The sequence below is a fragment of the Gambusia affinis genome, linkage group LG16 (assembly GCF_019740435.1).
Source record: "Gambusia affinis linkage group LG16, SWU_Gaff_1.0, whole genome shotgun sequence".
NCBI classification, from domain to species: Eukaryota; Metazoa; Chordata; class Actinopteri; order Cyprinodontiformes; family Poeciliidae; genus Gambusia; species Gambusia affinis.
Window position 1 is genome coordinate 13,598,246 of NC_057883.1, and position 20,181 is coordinate 13,618,426.

The window sequence follows — 20,181 nt, forward strand, 5'->3', positions numbered from 1 at the left end:
AAAACCTGAATAGCAATCCGACTCCCATCATCTTTACAAGATTGTGGCAAAGTAGCAACCAATCACTGAAATAAATATATCAACGCTGCCATAGCTTTTCAAAACAATGCCACAGTGAATGTGTGTTGCAATCAAAGGAGGTCGGAATATTAGAATTGTCTTTTTTACAGTCATTTTCATAGTAATTAATTGAAGAAGTACATTTTTGAGTGCATTTAAACCCTGCCCCTGCTCTCCCACCTGTGAACACAGGTCCTGGGGTTTTCCGCCCATGCCATGGGGCATCTCCCGGCAGCGCGTGGAAAGGTTGAGGATTGCGGTCGCTGCCATGTGGGCAGCTTCCATGTCATGGCTGTAGTCGAAGCTGCTCTTGCTGCATGTGCTGCTGGCGCTACTGCCCCCACCACCGCCGCCTCCTCCCGCGCCCCTTCCACCACCCCCACAGCTCAGGCTGCTGTTGCTGCTGCTGGGGGCGTAGGTGCTGGTGGTGCTGCTGGCTGAGCTGGAGTTCTTGCAATATCGTTTGGCTGCAGGGACACACAATTAAACAACTTTTTTTTTTCTTTTTTGCCCAACCCGCAACATTTGACCGAACACAATAACTTTTAATACAAGTGTAATATAATAAAAGTATGATTCACAGAAAAGTGCAAAACATATGAACAAAATTTCTAAATAAGATGAATTTCAGAAATTAAAAGGTCTACAATAATTACTCATTTTTAGTTGTAAGAAGGCAGTCAAATTCATGTATGAGGAGGAAACAGGCTGTAAAATGATTCCCAGAAGGGATTGTGCTTGGGTTACATATTGGGCATAATACATGGTAGATTTGATGCAGAACAGCTCTGGTTAAAAAGAAGGACCCAAAATTCTATTTGACTGTAAATTAAAACTCAAATTCTTAACAGCAAATTGAAACCCTTCTAAGATCTGCATCAGGTCCCTAGCTGATCTTGCCAATATAAGTTGTGTCCCCAAGTGGGCTTCATATAGGACAACATTATAAGCCCGGGCCCATTCAGTAAGATCCACATCTTGGCTACATTTTGTGTTATGTTTTGAAGGGTTTTTCTGTGAGAATGAATTATTCTTATAGAAATTTTACTTAAAACTTAAATCTATCTGGCTTGAGAGATAATTCAGTTTTCTATGTCTCATAGAGGAGTTTGTATATTATTAACCAAATAATATCTGGAACATTTGCTGGATAGTGCTGAGTATCATCTGCATAATGATGGAAGTGAGATGATATTGATCAAATAAAGCATGTACAGAGAGAGCAGACCTAGTCAAGAAACTGTGTAACGTCATAAGTAAAAATGGTAACTATAGTGACAGATCCAATTAACTAAAATCTTTCAGACAGATATGACTAAGACCACCTCACAATTACAAATAAATTAAGATCAAGTAAAGATATTTGGTAAAGTCCTGAATGTTTCAGGTTTTTTTTTCACACTTTGGGGAGATGTAAGTCGTCTTGGACAGAAGTAGAAGCAATTCTGAGATAATTTCCTGCATAGATATATGAAATAAATCCGACATATTACGAGAATCTTTTTAAAGAGTCTTAGTCTGCTTTAAAATAGTACCATCATATCCTTTGGGGGATGTGTCCCTGTGCCCGTGAACTTTGGGTGCAATGGCCCGCTTTCCATACACTTGGTTGTGGTTGTTGCTGCCATCAAAAGCGCTGTAGTCGAAGCTGGTCTTGGAGTACTTCTCCAGTTCCTTGGCCAGGTTGGAGCGGGGCGTGCTGGTGGAGACATTGTTCTTGTAACCATACTGTGGATAGTCCAGTTGTTTGACAAAGCACATAGGCCTGGAAAATAAATGACGAGGGGGTGGAAGTTGGACCGAGGCACTGAACATTGCCCAGGGGAAGGAGAAGAAACCTGGTTTTTGGTTAAAAAAAGAAAAATGTGTGGAATGGAGGGAAGAAGAGAACGAGCAGACTGCTGTGGGAAAATTAACACATGGTGGATGATGGAAGATGGAAAATGACTGAAGGTGCAGGGCTGTTCTGCTCTTCTTTAAGAAAACTAAACTGCTTTGAGTATTTTTAAGCAAATGCAGTAAAAGAAAAAAAATTAATCAAGCATTTATTGTATTTCTCTTTTATGTGCTTTTATCATTTGATGTGCATTTATAGCCTCAATTTAGGCTTGGGTAGAAAACGGTGCCTGATATTCTGTTTGATACGGATATAAAAAAATTCACAACTACTTATGACTTTTCATCACAACATTTTCATGTCTATCAAAGACACTCATTCAAACCGCAAAGCCTGAACGATGATAAATGAAGCATATTTTGTTCAAATCTGAAAGCGATTTGCCTTCAACGAGCAGAGAAGTGAACGTGCAGTCTCTTGGGTGTATTCTCAGGGGACAGCGGAACTTAAACATGAAACAAACAAGGAGAGACATCAAATCTCAATTACAGGATGTATGAGGAAAAAGAAAGAAAGAAATCCCACATGATATGAGTGTTTTTTCTTTTCTGGGTATATCTCAGTGCATCATGTCACAACAAATTTCACAGCTTTGTGAAAATTTCAAATTGGACAAGAGAAGGAAAGATCTAAGTGAATACTACCTTAAGACTCTGTCAGAGGCTTGGTTGGACTTTGGGCCATTGCAGCTCTGATGCTTCTCTTGGGCTTTTGCCAACTTTTCAGCAGCAGCAATCGGGCATCCAGATAGACTGAAATGAGAAAGCAAATTTAGATTCTACAAAGAGCGAACATAATATCAAATGTTTGGCTTATTAGAAATGCTTGTCATCCTGTCTGTCGAGCTGCCGGAGCGGCTGACTGTACATCTGCCTGTCAGCCAGTTTGAAACCTGACTGAAAGCACCTAACTACAGTTCAGGAAGTCTCTTCTTAAAATATGCAGAAATAAAAGATGCAAACTCATTAATTTTCATCACTTATAACACTTTTGATAACAACGCAATTGGCAACAGCTTGCATGTTTCTGGTTGAGCAGCTTAAGATAATTCTCAGAATAGATTCTCCCATATGGACAAATCTTACATTTTTTATATACATTCTACAGCTTGTTGCCTTCAAAGACCAGGAGTTGACAGGAAAACCCACATGTGGGATGTGTTGTACAAACCATATTTTATAAAGAAGAAAAAATGGGAAAGGTTTTCTTCTACTGGTAATTAGGATTTTGTTCTGCAATATAGTAATTAACATATTTGGAGTAAATAACTATTAGTGAGAATTTTGAGAATTTAAACTGATGGTCAAACTTATGTAAGCAAGGCCCAATAGTATGGTGGAAGATTATCTGATTAGCAGCATAACTGGTGATAGGTGGGTACCAAACCTGGATACGAAAGAGGCACCAACAAAGGCTTTATCATTCAAAGCAGCAACAGTTCATGCAGCATTTATTTTAGGCAAAATTAAACATCAGCTAACTAGAAAACAGTCCCAAAATGTAAAAAATAATAATAAAAAGAAAAAAAATGATAGATATGCAACATTCCAAGCATTTCTGACTATGTCAATGCAATTTGATGCGGTTTTTTGAAATCAATATTTTGTGTCTGACCAGAGAAGATGCTGTTACATTAAAACATCAAAGGCTTCCACAGCAGAGATCTAATCTAAAACCAGGGCAGAAGAAAAATACAAGGTTTTAAAGTACAAAACCTTTAGTAAGTCTAACAAAAGTAGCTTTTTTAATCTTGTTTTGTTTTTTTTGGGCCTGATGCTATTCATGTTTTGAGAAAGGACTCTTAGGCTTTCATTTTCAATTTAATTTGTTTTCTTAATATTGAATAAGAATATTCAGGGGAAAAAAAGTGTTTTATCGGCTCTGATGGCAAGTATTTTGTGTATGTGAGTGCGTAAGTGAGGTTTGTTTCCTTTTGACTCGTCATACTACTTTTTGCCACAAGAGGCACACAGGTGAAATATGACTTTTGACTGATTTCTAGCAGACAGAACTAGATATTCAGAGGTCAGGAGCCAGAGACAAGTCACTTGTTGAGTTCTGCTGTACAACAAAATCCATAAAAAAAAAAAAAAATAAAATAAAAAAATTACAAAAAAGTTTTTCTAAAGATTAATTTATATGCTCCACCAGCCTTCTTTTAGTGTGAATGTGCATATCTAGTTGATGTTTACCAAACATAAATATACATGGAAAGATTCAAGAGTCTTGCAAATGTATTTACTCTCCTTGAGTTTGTTCTCTCTCTCTTCAGTGTGTATGGATTGGGTTTTTGTAACAGATCACCATAGAAGGGGAACGAGCATGATAAATGGCCAACATTTTAAATGCAAACAAAAGTCTAAAAAATAATTTGTTATATAATTTTTATTAAGTGATATCAGAGTAAAACAGGTTGAATTTAAATTCATATTTTTAAAAGAATTTTTGTTTAAAACACTACTTTCTTTAGGTTTACTGCATAAAAACCCTAAAATCTACATGGCAAAAATATGGAGAAGGTCAAGGGACATGAGTACTTTTGCAAGACATTGTGTAATGGCAATGCATTTAGTTAATCTTAGATATATTTCCTTGCTAACCCTTCATTTTGCTATCTTTAACCTCTATTATTTTCCACCCTGACTGTCAAATGTATCGTGTGAAAAAAATTTTTTGTGACAATGGCCCGGAGCCAGTTGTCTTCACGCACACCTGCCGTGATGAGCACATGCATGGATGAGATCGTGGATAAAGTGTGAAGTAGTATGTGGAGGTTTATAGCAGATCTTTCGTGCCGAAGTGAAAGTTTACTGTGCGTGGCTGTGTGGTGCCGCAGTTTGTCACCGAGCTCAGCATGGAGTCACCCGTTCTTGGTCCTCCCAGGTCTGCACCTCTCCTGTCACCCTGGCTGAGTGGCAGCAAGGTGCTAATGGCTGCCGCTATGCCCGATTCCCTGAGCATCTGCTGCGGGTGACACTCTTTTTTTTTTTTTTTTTGCTGTCACCTCACCCCTGCCTGACAGCAGAGCCAAGCAGCTATTTCAGTTCCTACCTCCGAACCTGCACCTGATAGATGGCATTTTTTTTATTTTTTTGCCTGGAGCTGATGAATGATTTATGCTGTGGGAAGTGTGTCTCGCTGCATTCAAACCAGCCTTAGCTAAAGTATGTGATTGTGAAGCCGCTGAAGTGTTTTGATAATTTCTAGCATTCACACACATGCACACAGACACAAAACGTTAAAAAGAATAAATTTACTTACAATCAAATCGAAATAAATAAATAAATAAAAAATTTGAAAAAACAAAAAATAACTGATGAAAAAAGGAAAACCTCAGAGAGGGATGATCAAAAATAATCCCACAGGAAAGAAAATGGAAGAAAAGGGACAAATGCGAGCTTCACACAAGATGAGCTCTTACCTTCTATGAGAGTTTCTGTTGCTATTGACATGGCCGCGTCCCGTGCAGCCAGGCGTAGGACACTTAAGAACATTCTCATACATTGCCACAACTTCGCATAGACAGGAGACAGGAGTGAAAGACAGGGAAGGTTAGGAGCCCTTCACAATCACCCATGAGCTCTATTAGTGTGTGAGGAACCTGGCATTATAAACATCATTAAGAAATGAACCCAAATGACCTCTTTTTCATTTTAATGAACACAAGTTTGAAAGGGCAGGCGAGGTTTCCCACCATATTGCTTCCACTTATCTAGCTCTTTCAAATTAGTATTCAAGGAATGACGGACATTCATGAATAAAAAGATGTCATTTGGGTTTGACAGGACAAAGCCAGTGACAGACAGGAATAGAGGGAATTTTTTGGAGCATGCAAACAGCTTACAGTCATGCAAAAACAGGAGCCTTAAAATCAATCTTGGACACAAACAGATGGAATGCAGCTTCTTGACAGTGTGCTTTCTTATCATTCATGCATTGTTAGGGCACAAAGTGCAGTCTTCAATACCGTTTACCGTTAAAACAGTCCATAACGCTCTCACATCACCTCAGCAACTAGCCAATTAGATTAATGATCTATGGTTGTCCAAGAGGAGCCGTTAGAGCACAGCAGACTTGGGGGAGGAGGAGGAGTCTCTATACTGGTGGCGTGTGGGGCCAAACCTATCGGCATCAGCTTCATCATTATCGCCCCCTTAAACTTTAACCCCACATCATCCTCCTTCCCCTACATACTAATTGGTGTTTGGTGCAGGTAATTGGACAAAGCACCCCCAACTCTCACCATGGCACAAGACAATACATTATGCATATTCCTAGTTTGCGCTGGCCTTCTGTTAGGAGACAGTAAGTGTACCGAAAAATTCAAGCTCTACTCTGAAGAGAAGCCTAAATAAATAATGTAATGAATCCAAAGCATGCAGCACAGGACGGTTCGAGTAATATTTAGGCTATTTTTGATGTATGCTTGAAAGATTCATCTCTATAACAAAAATTGACACTCATGGATAGATTATTTTTCTGGTAGTAGCGGTTTGTTACAAGACCTTTCAGCATAAAAATGCCACAGCATTTCTTGTCAAAGTGTACAAAGGATTTGTAAACACTGTAAGAATATCGGCTATGTGCTAATAAAACAAAAGTTAGCATCTGCTTTTGAACCTCTTTCTAACTGAGTCTGGGACCAGCTAGACCTAGTTAAAATGTAAAATCTAAACCTGTAAAAATAATTTTCTAAAAACAGATTATCTGATTTGCAATTCAAGATTCATAAAATCAGTCTTCTTTTGTGGGAAAACAAAAAAGGGGAGTGGTTTCAATGCTTTTTGTTATTAGGAACATTTAATAATCATAAAAAGCAACCAGTAACACACTAGTTGAACCTTAAATTAAGTTATTTTACACTTATTAAAGATTGTTTAAAACAATGCTTGTCATTTTTGACAACTCTTACTGTGTTTGTGTAAACAAAAAAATAAAAAATAAATATTGTTAAAATATGATTATTTCATTTTTATGAACCCAGTATGGTGTATTGTGTCATTTTGTGAGATGAAAGTATTGTTATTCTCTTACTCACTTCCTCTGGCCCATTTGTAATCTAATCTGAGCTTAAGTTTTAGGATTTTTATTTTGAGTCTCACAGTTTATTGGCTTATTGTCTTGGATAAAGAATAAGATTTTATGCAGGATTAAAACACTTTCCCACTGGTTATAGGAAAATCACGTTTTAGTCTTTTTTTTTTGTATGCTTTAATGCATGCAATAAAACAAAAGACGAAGATTTCAAACATTGGATCACAACTGCATCACAAAATACAGTTTTATTCTATTAAAAAAGAACTAAATGAGCAAATAGGCAGAAAGAAGGATCTAATTTAATCGTCATTTTTCACAAGTATAGTCTGACTGCACTTTGTGATTTCCCAATTACATAAAGTCACTGAATTAATAATACATGCTCCATTCATAACAGAAAATGTCTTAATGGGAAAGAGTAAGAAAGGCTCAACCCTTCAGGCGATCAGATGTAATATATACTACTATTTACTGTCAACTGTCCTCTTGATGATGCTAAGTCTTGAATTATCCACTTGGACATATATATATATATTTTATTTGGAGGAGGAAGAACAGAAGAAGGAGCTGTTTTGATTACCCTGCTCAGAGTTTTACTAAAAGGCAGACTGACAGTAGTGGTGGACAGCAGATGGAAGATCTCACTCTAAGCATCTCCAGTTCAGTTTATTCATGACCTTTCCAAGTTCTGTTTAAAATCTCCTGGTTCAGAATACCTGCTCTGAGTCATTTTGCAATTTGTTTGGGGCCAAAAACCACACTTGTGTGTGGTCTAGCTCTTTAATAGTTTCTGTTTTTTTTTCTTTACTAAAAAAAAAACTTATGTCTGGGTCATGGCACATCCTAACTTAATTTTCATTCGGTTGTTAATGAAAAATACACATGAGACGAGATGAGTGAGCAGGGTGAAAGAGACTGAATCAGCACGCTGAATGCTCTAAAGGGAAAACTCATTTTTCATTCAAGGCTAATGTTTATTGCCACCTCTCTTGATCTGTGGCTTACAGATATGAGACTGCCGTCCTATTCAACAGAATTCAATTGAGCGAGGAATACAAATAAATGAACAGGGTTTATGCCATGGATGACTGAAGCACGCTCAGTGTTATAAAGGTCTGCGAGCATTTTCAAGTTTCATGAAAATAAAAAAAAATATGACTCTATTAACAGAAAAAATAGCTCCAGAAATGAATGGAGAGCAAACTGTTTAACCTTTCTTTCCCCTTAGACATGCGCTGACATGCAGTGAGAAAACACACAACCCGACCAGGACTCCGTTCACAATGAGGAAGTGGAATTATCTTATTCTCTCCGTCGCTGTGTCAAGGAGGCCAGGGAATCTATAACCAACAGCTCTCGACTGTCCTGCCAATTCCTAAAACCTCATTTCCCACCTCGTCAACAATGGTACCCTTAGCAGACAATCAGAAAACAAAACCATAACCCCGTGCAAAATCTCAGAGAAAGGGTGCAGCTGTAACCCATCCGACCTCTCACAATAAAACAGGTACACAGCGACGAAGCACCAGACATGGCGGCAAGCACAGAGTACATGCTGATTCCTGAACATCGAAGAACAGGGAGGACACTGGCTGAGACTGACTGGTATGTGTAACTGATTTACTCACTTTCTGGCGGCACTCTGTCTTTGTGCGGACAGCCCGACAGGCTGCGGTGGTGGGGGTACAAGCCTGTCACATGACCCGTTCCATCACAGCCCGGCGTCGGACATCGGCTCTCCTTCTTGTCTGCGCGGGAAACATCTGTAAACAGAAAGCTTCATGACAGACTTGGAAAGTGGTGGAATGCTTCTATGCAACCATCTTAATGATCATTTGTGGATTAATCAAAATATGAAAGTCTTTAGCAATTATGTTTTGTTTGTTGTGTCAACTTGTAAGCAAGATGGTTATGCAGAGACCGGTGAAGAGCTGGTCACTGGAGCCTCTGTTCTGTATCTGTTTTAGAGCTGAATATCGTCCTTACACCTTCTTCAGGTGTCTGAACTCCTGCCATCAGAAAAACACATTAAAAGCAGGAACACCAGTCTGCCACATAACGATCTACCTCAAGATAGTGAAATGCCAAACTGCTGTCAATATTATGCAGTTTACATATTGCTTGAAACTATTGGCTTCACAAAATGACAATTACTCTAAATGTGTTAACTAGTTTAAAAATCTTTTAGACATTGAGACCAGAGTTCAAAATGCATTTTAATTCTTGTCAGTGTTTCTCCAGCTAGAATCACACTCTCTGAAAATGTATATTTTTGGGGTTTTTTTTAATACTAATTAAGCAAAGGATAATCATGATTAAATAAAAGCAACAACCAGACCTAACATTGAAATAACAGATGTTAGTGGGTTATGTGTGAGATTTCTGTAACAGTAAGAATACCAATATATGTTAAAAGTAAAAGTACATAACCAAAGATTAATGCTTACAAGTGAATGAGAATGATGTAGGCAACTTGTACTGCAGGTGTGTTTAGTTTTTGAATCTATGACTGTTACACAACATGTTTTTATTTTTATTTTCTAAAAGTTATTCATTTCTAAAGATGCAATTTTTGCTTAAGCATAATGCTGCACATCCTTTACAAAGTACAGTTTTCAAATCAATAATATTTCATTTGTTCAGATGTACAAAACATGCTCATGCCTAATGTAGACTCTTAAAAAGAAAGAAAACCTCAAGAGTTTATTTTCAAGTTCGTCTTTCCATTAATTGGTAAGCGGTGAAAGTTTTTACTCAGTTTGATACTAATACATTAGTAAGCAAGTGACCTCATAAGTGCCAAAGAAGAATGCCAACTGCATGAATCAGATTTGTAACAGCAACTACATTTTATTATATAGTCTCTGTTTGAACTCGGTTTAATTCAACATATTTTGCAACAATCTGTCATAAAAAACAGGTCCCCTTACAATGTCTACAACCAAATGAAGTCCATCCTAGACCAAGCTCTATTGTGTTTTAATGATTTTAATATGTGCTATTTTTCTAGACTTCACTGTGTTGACAGAACTATGGGCAGGAGCCTGCAGCAGCTACTGGAAAAGTAAAGGCAGGTAACCCTGAGTAACCTTCTATCTAATGGAGGACAGTTTCTCATCATTTGAAGCGATCTGAATGCAGAGGGATGTGGAGGTAAGAATCAGCAGGAATAAACACCTCGTCTTAGTGATCAAATTATATTCTCCATGATACTCGCTCCTTCATAACAGGCTTTATCAGAGGCTAGCATCGGAATTTGTGAAAGTAGACGACATGTCCTTTTCCGGGCCGGAAAACCTGTGGGATGAACTTGGGTGTGCTTTTGGGGCCAGATTGAAAAATGCTATATTTACAAAAAAAATCATTTCAAATCAATCACCCATACATTCCAATTTGATCATGGTTATCAAACAGTACAGTAAGCTCAAGTAATTATTCAAAGTAATTTAAAAAGTTTCTAAGGAAATCCAGTGGACTATATGAAGTCATTGACTTGCAGCATTCACTCCTCCTGGACAAGCACATAGTGACAGCAGAAAATCTCCAGCATTGTGTTGCTGACTTTGCAGCAATCCCTTATACTGAGAAAGCATGTAGCAACAGTGGAGAGGAAACCTTGAGCAGAATCTGGTACGAAACAAGCAGACATCTGTCATAACTGACTGTGTATTCGAGAAGATGGAGCAAAATGCACAAAAAAACACACGGAATTATGTAAGATTATTTTCTTTGTTAATGAAGGTAAAAAGTTTAATAGCAGGAGAGGGAGACAGTCTGATGAAAAGACTACTGAAATCATAACTGCATATCAAATATAATCTGTTAGGCTTTCTAAGGGGTAAAATTAAAGCTTTGAAACTCAAAAGCATTTTTTATCTGACCTTATCATTTTGAATGTTTTTTTGAGCAAATCTGCCTCTATGAGCACGGGTTGTGCTGTGGAGGAAAAGGGGAATAAAAAGGATTTCAGTCTAGATTGAAATATAGCAGAAAAGTAAGTCTTTTTCTTTCTCCATGTTTATCTTAAAATGCTTCTGACATACTACACAGAATCAGAGAGGGAAATGATTTTTTGATATTTTAAATGTTTCATTATTTTTGTCAAAAAACGTTAGCTTTTTGAGTGCCGAGGACACTCAAAATTACCAAATGATTTTTCTTGACCTTCAAATCCACTTTTTATGTCTTTGTTTGACCAATATCTATTACTGTTTTCATGTGTGGAACCAGGATGCAATTATTAAAACAAAGACATGCATTAATTGCTTTGCTGAATTAAAATCTCTATTTTCTTTTCCGCGTTACGGGTCTCACAACATCAAAAGCACTTTTTGAGACATTCTACTCCACATAAGAAATGAGATTGTCTTTCTCCCCCTAAATCCTGCATCTTATATTTCCTTGAAACTAGATCAGATATGGTTCCAACTGTGCTGATTATTTATTTCATGTTCTGAATAGAATTACAGAAATAGATATAATTTTTAATGATATTTCAATATACCCAGATGTAACTGTGGAAATATTGACATAACAAGGGGAGGAAAGATACACAGTTCTTTCATGTCTTAGACCGTTTTCTAATTCACTTCACGTGAGCAGACACAAGCCCTCAGTTGGGTTGCAGTGTTAAAAATCAATCGAGTGAAGCAGAAGGGAAGAGTTTGGAAAAGACAAAACCGAGAGGTGGCATAGGGCACACGTAATCATACATTTACAAATGAGTCACCAAACTAAATTCCATGTCCCATTCATCAGAAAAGAAGCACCTCATTATCCTTTGGGGCCATCATCCATCTATGCCACATTAGGCCCATGTGAGTTGGGATAAAACTGCAATGTCATGTCTGGCTCTTTTGTCTGGCACCAACACAATCAGGAAGCGAAGTTTTATGTTGATAGGGAACTTGAGCTGCAAGTGAAATGCAGCTTCTTTGTATAATGGCTTCATTATACAATGTTCGCTGTTAATGTTTCAGCAGCACATTGGAAATAATTCTCCATTTCCATACATGTGAGTGCAAGCAGACGTGATGCTCATGCATCCCGCCTGCATCACTTCTATTGTGGAGAGCGGAGGCAGCCAAGTGGAAGGCATATTAGAAAGCAGGGGATATTGATTGTGGCTGGGGACGGGCTGCGCTTTGCATAGCAAATGGCCCCCATTACCATACCATCTCTAGATAATTAATGTGCAGTCAGTGGGCCTGTCGTTCGTTATCGGTCATTTTGATACTGTTCAATTTTCATCTCAACCTCATGCTTCTCTCAGGGAGCTTCTCCGCTAGTTTTTTATAAATCACACACCGAAACCCTGGTCAACGAGTGTCTGTTACTATCTTGCCCGGGAAAAGATGCTATCGCCTTGCAGCCGTCTAGCATCCTCTCATTATTCCAACATTATCCAGACACAAAGGCCAGGGAAGACTCTTGAAATTAGCATTTGTGTGGCATTTAAGTAGCAATATAAACCTGCTGTGAGTTGTGTGGCATTTTAGGTGTAATATCATCCCGCTGTGAATTGCCATGCTCTTATTTGTTGCTCTCATCTGATATTATCTATGCAGGTGACAATAACTTATCCACTTCAGTCTGTGTATTACTGGTGCAAATGATGAGAAGAATAAAGAAATGATGATCTGTATTTTCCATAGTGTTGTGCTGTTAAGACGTGGCCTTGTATTGCAGATTCTAAAAACAGAGGACCCTTGTTTCATGGCTTCTTCCCCCAAACTGTTTGCCCATAGGTTTAAAAATAGGCTGCTTTACCCTGAGCTGCATCACAGGGATGAGATTTGCGGTCCTAACAGGCCATGCAGATTGCCATTACTTATGCTTGACAAGCCTACCCTCTGATGTTTCCATACTGGCCTATTTTACAATATAAGCTGCTGCTGCTGCTGCTGCTCACGCTGGTGCCGAGATTCAAATTTTCAAATTAGCTGAAAAAAGCTTGTCCCGAGGTTATACTGAGGTTCCCGGAATGCACACGTGTTTGTCTGGTCTCTTCTGCAGAGGAAATGAAATGCAGAATACTGAAAAGCAAATATTTTACCTGAGCCTGTCTAATGAGGAAAGCCCTACTGTTGTTTGTAGTTATTTTTTTTGTAGTACAAAACAATACATGGATCTTGACCTCTGGTCTTTTGGAGCATCTTCTTTTTTATGCTTTCTTTAGCATATAAAATGGATTGTTTGGACTGACTTAAGTCTTAGATGAGTAAAAATAAAGCATTTTTCTCAAGATAATTAGCTAATCAATCAAAATGTCTATTTTCAGCAACTGTTACTGTTACATTTTTTTAATATAAAGCCACCTGCAGACTCAGATGATGATCTGAGATAAAAACCAATTATAAATATTGACATTTTATTTGAACTAAAATAATTCCAAAATATTCTTCCTACAGTTCAATAGTGCATGTCAATATTCTAAAGGTGAAAAATAATTTCACTTGAAATTATTCCGTTTAAAATACAATAAAGTACAAAACAAAGCTTTTCAGAATTTCAGAAGACCATCAAAACATGTTTTGTCAGAAGACCAACTTAGGTCCATTACATTCAGTAATGAGTGAAGCAGAATTTTAGAGTACCAAGTAGACAATAATTATTGGATGCAATTATCAGGAACCTACTGGGAATGTGTAAATAATGATTTTTAAATAAATTACTGTTTTTAATAAATCATAAGACTAGTTAGATTTTGACAAAAACATCCGACTGGGTTACAAACACGAATCATTTCTAATGGAATCAACTTACCTTTATGGAAGAAAGGCTTCTTCATGCCATCAGGAAGTCGGGCTTTGCGCTCAACACTGTAACCATGACGTGGGCCGTGCTCTTCATGGGTGTACCTCACCCCGTCTCTTCTGGCTGCCTCAGCAGCCATTTTATCCCGCATTGCTTTGGCACGCTCCGACTCTAGTGCAATAGCTTTCTCTAGCAGGGACAGATTCCCTTTTGTCATATCAAACACTTCCTCCGATCGGTCTGACGTCACCGAGGCCGTGTCCTCGTCAAAGTCCCGGTGGCTGTTGGTGTGATATCGCTCATCGTGTGCACAGCTAGAGAAGGCCTTGGAGCGTGGGCTCAGCTGCTCCTCAAGCTTCATGAGATTGTCCATGTCAGAATAGTTCCTATCAAGAGTCCGTCTGTCGTCTTGGCTGCTGTGATAATCTCCGTAGCCGTGATGCTGGGGTTGCTGATTGGGGTCCCCGCATGAGTAATGATTTTGCTGAGTTGGGCCATTTCGTTCATTGGGCTTTGTTTCACTAAGTTTTCGAGCCAAGTCGAAGCACTGGTTCCTTAGGCACTCCAGACTGCTTAAGCACACTTCCTCATCACTGTTTTCTATTTGTCCATTACTGGAGGTCCTTATTTGACCACCATTATGTGCATTTCCACCATTGTGGGAACAGTCAGTGTCGTCCCCGTTGCCGGACGTTCTGTTCTCAAACTCCTGTCCATCTAAGCTGTCGGACAGAACCGCACCGTGACCCTGTGCCAAGAGTTTGAGAGAGTCCACCGTTTCTCGAACCACATCGCTGTCAACATCCAAACTCAGATCTTCTCGTTGTGTTTCATCCCCTTCCTCCTCTTCTTCTTCGTCCTCTTCCTCCTCTTCGTCATCTTCCTCTTCATCCTCCTCCTCCTCTTCTTCCTCATCTTCTTCTTCCTCCTCTTCTTCCTCCTCATCATCTTCAGCACTGTGGGACGAGTTGCTGTTCATCTCAGACTCTGTCATGGCGCGATTGGCGGCATCTTCTGCAATCTTGCCCAAGTTAAGGAGGGACTTGGCCACGAGCTCGTCATAGTTTTCATACTCATCATTGTTGTTGTCATCCTTCTCTGCTGCAGGACCGGATTTTCCAACACCACAGCCTCCATTATTGTCTTCGTCCCCCTCACCAGTGCTCATCTGATCTTCCTCTGTTGGGAAGAAAGAAAAAGCATCTTGTAATTCCATTTCCGTCATTCTATTTTACAGCTAAATCGGATTTCTGGGCTTGGACCATCTAAATTGGATAAGGAACTCTTTGCTTCCCCTTAATAATTTACTTTGAGAGTCTTAACAGCAGCTGGTGTTCTAAATTGTGAGGCCCCTGATTCTTTCTGTGCCATTCAGTACTGTGCAAAAGTCTTAACTCATTTTATAAAAAAATATTTCCAGTGAGGGAAGGATGTTGTAGTCTTTTAAATGGTATTGACCAATATTTGTTTAAGGTTTTGAGAAGATGTTGACAGTTTCTTTAGACTTAAGTGACTTACTGACTTCATCATATATTTTCACTTTATTCTTAATTACACGGATTAAAATGTATTTATAGCAAAAGTTTCCTCATCGCAATATCTCAAGATAACTATTTTTAATCAGTGAGAATTAAAAATAGAAACTTCAAGTTTACATTTGAAGTTTGTGTAAACTTAAAAAAAAATGCTATTTTGGAGTTTATACAAAGTGTAGTAGAGATGGAAGAAACCTTAATTAAAATGTTATGGTTTCAGGTTTTAAAGTCATTCTAACAGTGTTCCTAGCCAGTTTTCACATCAACATTTGATATTTTTTCCAGATTAAACATTTAAAAATAGTCTATACATGTGACTTCATGTAATAAAAGATAAATAAATCCCAGATGGGTTTGTACAACTTTTAGACAAAAGGAAAGGGAACAAATTTCAAAAACAGAAATATTTTATATTCCATACTCTTTCCTTTTTCCATAAAACTTAAAATAGATTTTGCACACTATGTGCTTATCCCATTTAACATACAATCCAACTAGAACTTGACACATGCCTATTCAATCTGATATTTTCTATTGAAAAGGTAAATTCAAAGTCAGAACGTGACGTTCAAACGGTAACATGATGAACTTCAGTCAGCAGCTATTTATCCTTTGCTTGTAAAGTTCTTTATTTTCATTAAATCATCAGTATCTTTAGAATTTCTTTCAGTGCCTAATTGATTCTGGCAGACTGCAAAGGTTACTGAACCTCTTCTGTCAGTAATTTCAAGCACTCACTCCTGGAGCACTTCCAATCTCTCCTTTCACGTTTCCGACCTGTGCCGTTGAGAGCACATTGCTCATATTGGCGCCACATTTGCCTTTTACATTCCTGTAGAGAAAACGCACCCAGAGGGCCCCAATAACATGTAGCAAAAGGAACAAAAGTTTGCATCACCTTTTGGTAACTTCAAAACCAGAAAAAAAAAAAAATAAATAGATGAATGAAAAAAAACTACACTGACAAAACACAAAGATGTTTGAATATTTCTTGCAAAATGGCCCTTGTTCTATAAAAGCTTTGTCATCTTTACACACATTTCTACACATCCAAATTTAATGAGAGCAACACAGCTTTGCTGCCTGGCGGGTGAGGGCTTTAGAGCAGGAAGAGGGAACTGTCACGAATGACCAAGCACATATTTTGACAGCGAAAGGCTTCTTACAGCAACCTCCAGCACCAGGGGTTTAATTTTTGATGGTATGAAACATGGCACAGGGAAGCAATTTGAAGAGCAATCAAGGTACACAAAAGGGATACAGAAGTGACACAGATTAAGGAGGGAACAGAGGGATTGTCCTACCCTGAACTGATGTCGTAGTAGCGGCAATGGGTGTGCATGTGAATGAAAAACACAGAAAAGCTCCTGAATTTCGCCTGGAGATTGGTAACTGTGGGCCATCAGTAAATGGGAACTGCAAAGATGATGCAAACCGGAAGAGCTCATACACCAAATCCAATGCTCCTCTTTCAATTTTTAATAATTACAGAACCCTAACAAAATAAGGTTGTGCAGAATTCTTTCTGGCAACAGAAGTCTTGTACAACCCTTATAAAGGGTAGGTGCAGACAACTTGCCTTCGAAAGAAACAGAGTGAGGTCAAAGAGATAGAGGCACAGTGTCAGTGTTCAAGATAAAATCTCAGCCATGGACTCTAATGAAAAGTAGTCTGAAAAGATGTTTTCACATGTCTGCAAGAAAATAGGAGCACAGCAGCAGCGGCGGTGGTGATGCCACATCAACACTTTGGGTAGATGGAGCTGCGCGCCAAATAGGGTTAACACACTTCTCTCTCTGAGCTTCACTCTTAATTGGACTTGAAGGCACTGTCAGGTCCAATCGTGATGCGTGGGTGCAAAGCCGAATCTGCTGGAGAGAAACCTGCCAGATCTGCTGTTTGGTGCATCACTGGGGGAAGGGAGATAACAAACATATGGGGCAGGAGCTTCTGAAATCCCACTGCCAAAACTGGGTGGAATTTTGCAGTGTGTCTTCATGAGACATATATTCAAACTTGAGTGGCGAAAGACTCAATTCTTATTGTTAGAAGTTTGGTGATATTTCCTCAGGTAGGTTAAGACTTGTTCAGCGTAGAATGATCAAGTAAAGTTTCTACTACTCAAATAAATTTCAAGTAGAGATGATCAAATACAATTCAGATTTTTTTTTAAATTATGCCTTTCAGGTTTGTGTCATGTTTAAAATGTCAATCTTTAGAAGTAGTTGAGTATGCCAATATTTTTTCACATGTTTTACACCGGGCACAGAGTGGGTGCCCACTCTCCACTGTCTGAACATGCAGCTATGAAATTCAAACCTCATCGATGAAAAGCTGCAAAAAAAACTTTGATGGCAATCAGCAAGAAACAAAACCACAGATATTATTTCCACCATAACTGCAGATGTTCTTTTTACATGTTGGGCTATGAAAAACTCTTACCAGATCAACTATTTTATCTTCATTTTTCAGATGGAACTTGTTTTACTCACTTCATGGTTTGTAATCCTGTTGTCAGATATTTCTTCAACCCTTTAAAAAAATCCATGTCAGACATTTTTGAGAAGGTAGTTTAAAAAAGTATGTGATGCTATGAATGAAAACGCAAGAACTCAAATTAAAATCAAATTGTACTGTGCATATTTAACCTAAAAATGGATATATGATAGCTTCTATTCTCATAAACTGGATTGATCTTAAGTGAATTTGGACTTGATTGATTTCTGTACAATGGCATATGGAATGAATCGGTTTTATCTGCTGTAATCTGGTATTATATAAACAAACTGAGCTGAAGTGATACTGAATTCAATTATGTGGTTCCAGAGTAATGAAATTTAAGCTTTCTGTGAACATGGTGGCATGCCAGGCTATCTCTGCTGCTGATCGTACCAATAAAATCCTGGAGCTCATAACTCAAATGAAAAAGCAATTCTGGATGCTTGAATAGATTCATCATGGGCCTTTTGATACGGGCCCACACAATCAGCTATATAAACTATATCATATTGTTACAACTTCCTACTGTTGTTACCATTGGTATCTTATCAGTGGCATAGTCTGCAGCTTTTAAATAATATGATTTCCTGTTCTGGTAAATTAATCCGACTTTATTTTTGAAAGTAAAAAAAAACGCATTTCAATTTATCATTTTGAATTTAGCGGACACAAACCACATGAACACTTGTTCAAAATAAAAGTTTTAGGATAATCTCAGAGAATGATGAGCCAGAACACACAATAAACAGTAAAACATTTTCTTCTGTTTTGAGGGTCCTTAAAGCCTAGCCTATTCGTTTTTGAAAACCTTCTTCTGTAGGGATTTGTACAATCATCATAACATTTCACAAAATGCACCAAATTTGCTGAATTTATTTCTTACCTTGTTGTTGATTCTGCTCTCCGTCTTCCTCCTCTCCTTCATAGTCCACTTCCTCTATAGCTTCCTCGTCCTCCTCTTCTGCCTCAACCCTCACTTCATCGGTTTCCTCCTCTTCGTCTTGCTCTACCTCTACCTCCTCTTCTTCCTCTTCCTCGTCTCCCTCTCCTCTATCCTCATCCTCTCCGTCTTCATGCTCCATTTGTTCGACATTATAGTCCATGTAACCCTCCACGTCTTCCTCTTCAACTTCTCCCTCCTCCTCCACGGCCCCCTCATCATCTTCCTCCTCCCTGTCGTCCATCTCCTCTGTCCCGTCTGTCTCATAGCACTCCTCCATGGTGGAGTTGTCCATGTCATCCAGGTAGGTGCTCCTCTTTGGAGAGGTTTCCAGAGTTTGCCTGTCTAGACCCTTCCTCTTCTTGGCCAGAGGACAGCCGTACACACTGCAGAGGACAAATGAGAGTACCTGTTAGCAATGTTAGCTAAATATAGAGACCTACAAAGACTATATCCCTTAATTTTCTTAAGTTATGTTAAAAATAATTTTTTTTCCAAATTAAACCCCCAACACTTGATAGACCAGTTACAGCATAATTGTGAGTTTAGCAACAATTAAACAGGAAGAAATCAATTGTTAAACTAAAGCTAATAGAAGTCTTGCTTAATGTTTGCCTTTATTTATGCGGGGGAGACAGAAATCAGAGTAAAACATGGTGGTAACAGAATCTTGCTGTGGGAAAACCTTTTCCTTCGTAGGGACAGAAAAGCTGCTCAGAGTAAATGGGAATATACCTAGAAGTTCATGTAGGGCAGTACTTGAAAATAACTTAGAAATCTAGCTAAAAGACCTAAAATTGGGTTGGAAGTTCGCCTTCCTCCAGGACAATGACCCCAAACATTCAGCTTGGGCTAAAATTGAGTAGCTTAGCTTATATAAAAGCATAGTCATCTTTTAGTCAACATCTAAACATAAAACACAATTGGGAATCCATGGAAAAACTTGAAAACTAATGCTAACAGATTCCTTCCATTCATTGTGACTGAGCTTGAGCTATTTTACAAAAATGTTATTCTTGACCTGTGCAAACCTGGAATAGGGATACCTCCAAATACTTGCAATCACAGTGAAATGCATTTCTGCAAAGTATTGACTCATGGAGTAAATGACACTTTTTTAAATTTCTCCAAGAAAAACATACAATTGAAAAATGTGTCTTTCATTCCATTCCCCCCAAAATACATGAACACTTGTAGTGGTGAAAAGCATTCAAGTGGTATAAATACTTTTACGAAGGACTGCAAACATCATTGCTCATGTTAACCTTTGCTTTGCAAAGCTTATTTACATTTTGAAAAGAGTTCAATACTTGCAGGGTCACAGATGGAAAACAGAGCATCTCAAGTTGTTCTGCCGAGACAGATATCAGGCTCATCATAGTTAGATGTGCTCATTAACTATTGAGTTGTTATGCTAATGTGATCTTTGCTTTTCTTACATTTCCTCAAGCATGAAC

General features: G+C 38.4%; 1 protein-coding gene across 13 annotated transcripts in view; it reads right to left on the bottom strand.

Moving 5' to 3' along the window:
* The window catches only part of myt1lb (myelin transcription factor 1-like, b), a 121,362-nt gene that overhangs the window by 20,375 nt on the left and 80,806 nt on the right, over positions 1-20,181 (bottom strand). For 9 of the 13 annotated variants that reach the window (XM_044141940.1, XM_044141951.1, XM_044141939.1 and 6 more), the window contains 8 exons: positions 18,668-19,110; positions 16,590-16,595; positions 13,760-14,929; positions 8,623-8,757; positions 5,379-5,469; positions 2,602-2,709; positions 1,596-1,825; positions 241-527 (listed from right to left, as the gene is read on the bottom strand). In XM_044141940.1, coding sequence (XP_043997875.1) covers positions 241-527; positions 1,596-1,825; positions 2,602-2,709; positions 5,379-5,469; positions 8,623-8,757; positions 13,760-14,929; positions 16,590-16,595; positions 18,668-19,110 — 2,470 coding nt within the window. The remainder of the gene's footprint in view (positions 1-240; positions 528-1,595; positions 1,826-2,601; positions 2,710-5,378; positions 5,470-8,622; positions 8,758-13,759; positions 14,930-16,589; positions 16,596-18,667; positions 19,111-20,181) is intronic. The other 4 variants (XM_044141944.1, XM_044141946.1, XM_044141947.1 and 1 more) reach the window with 4 other exon arrangements.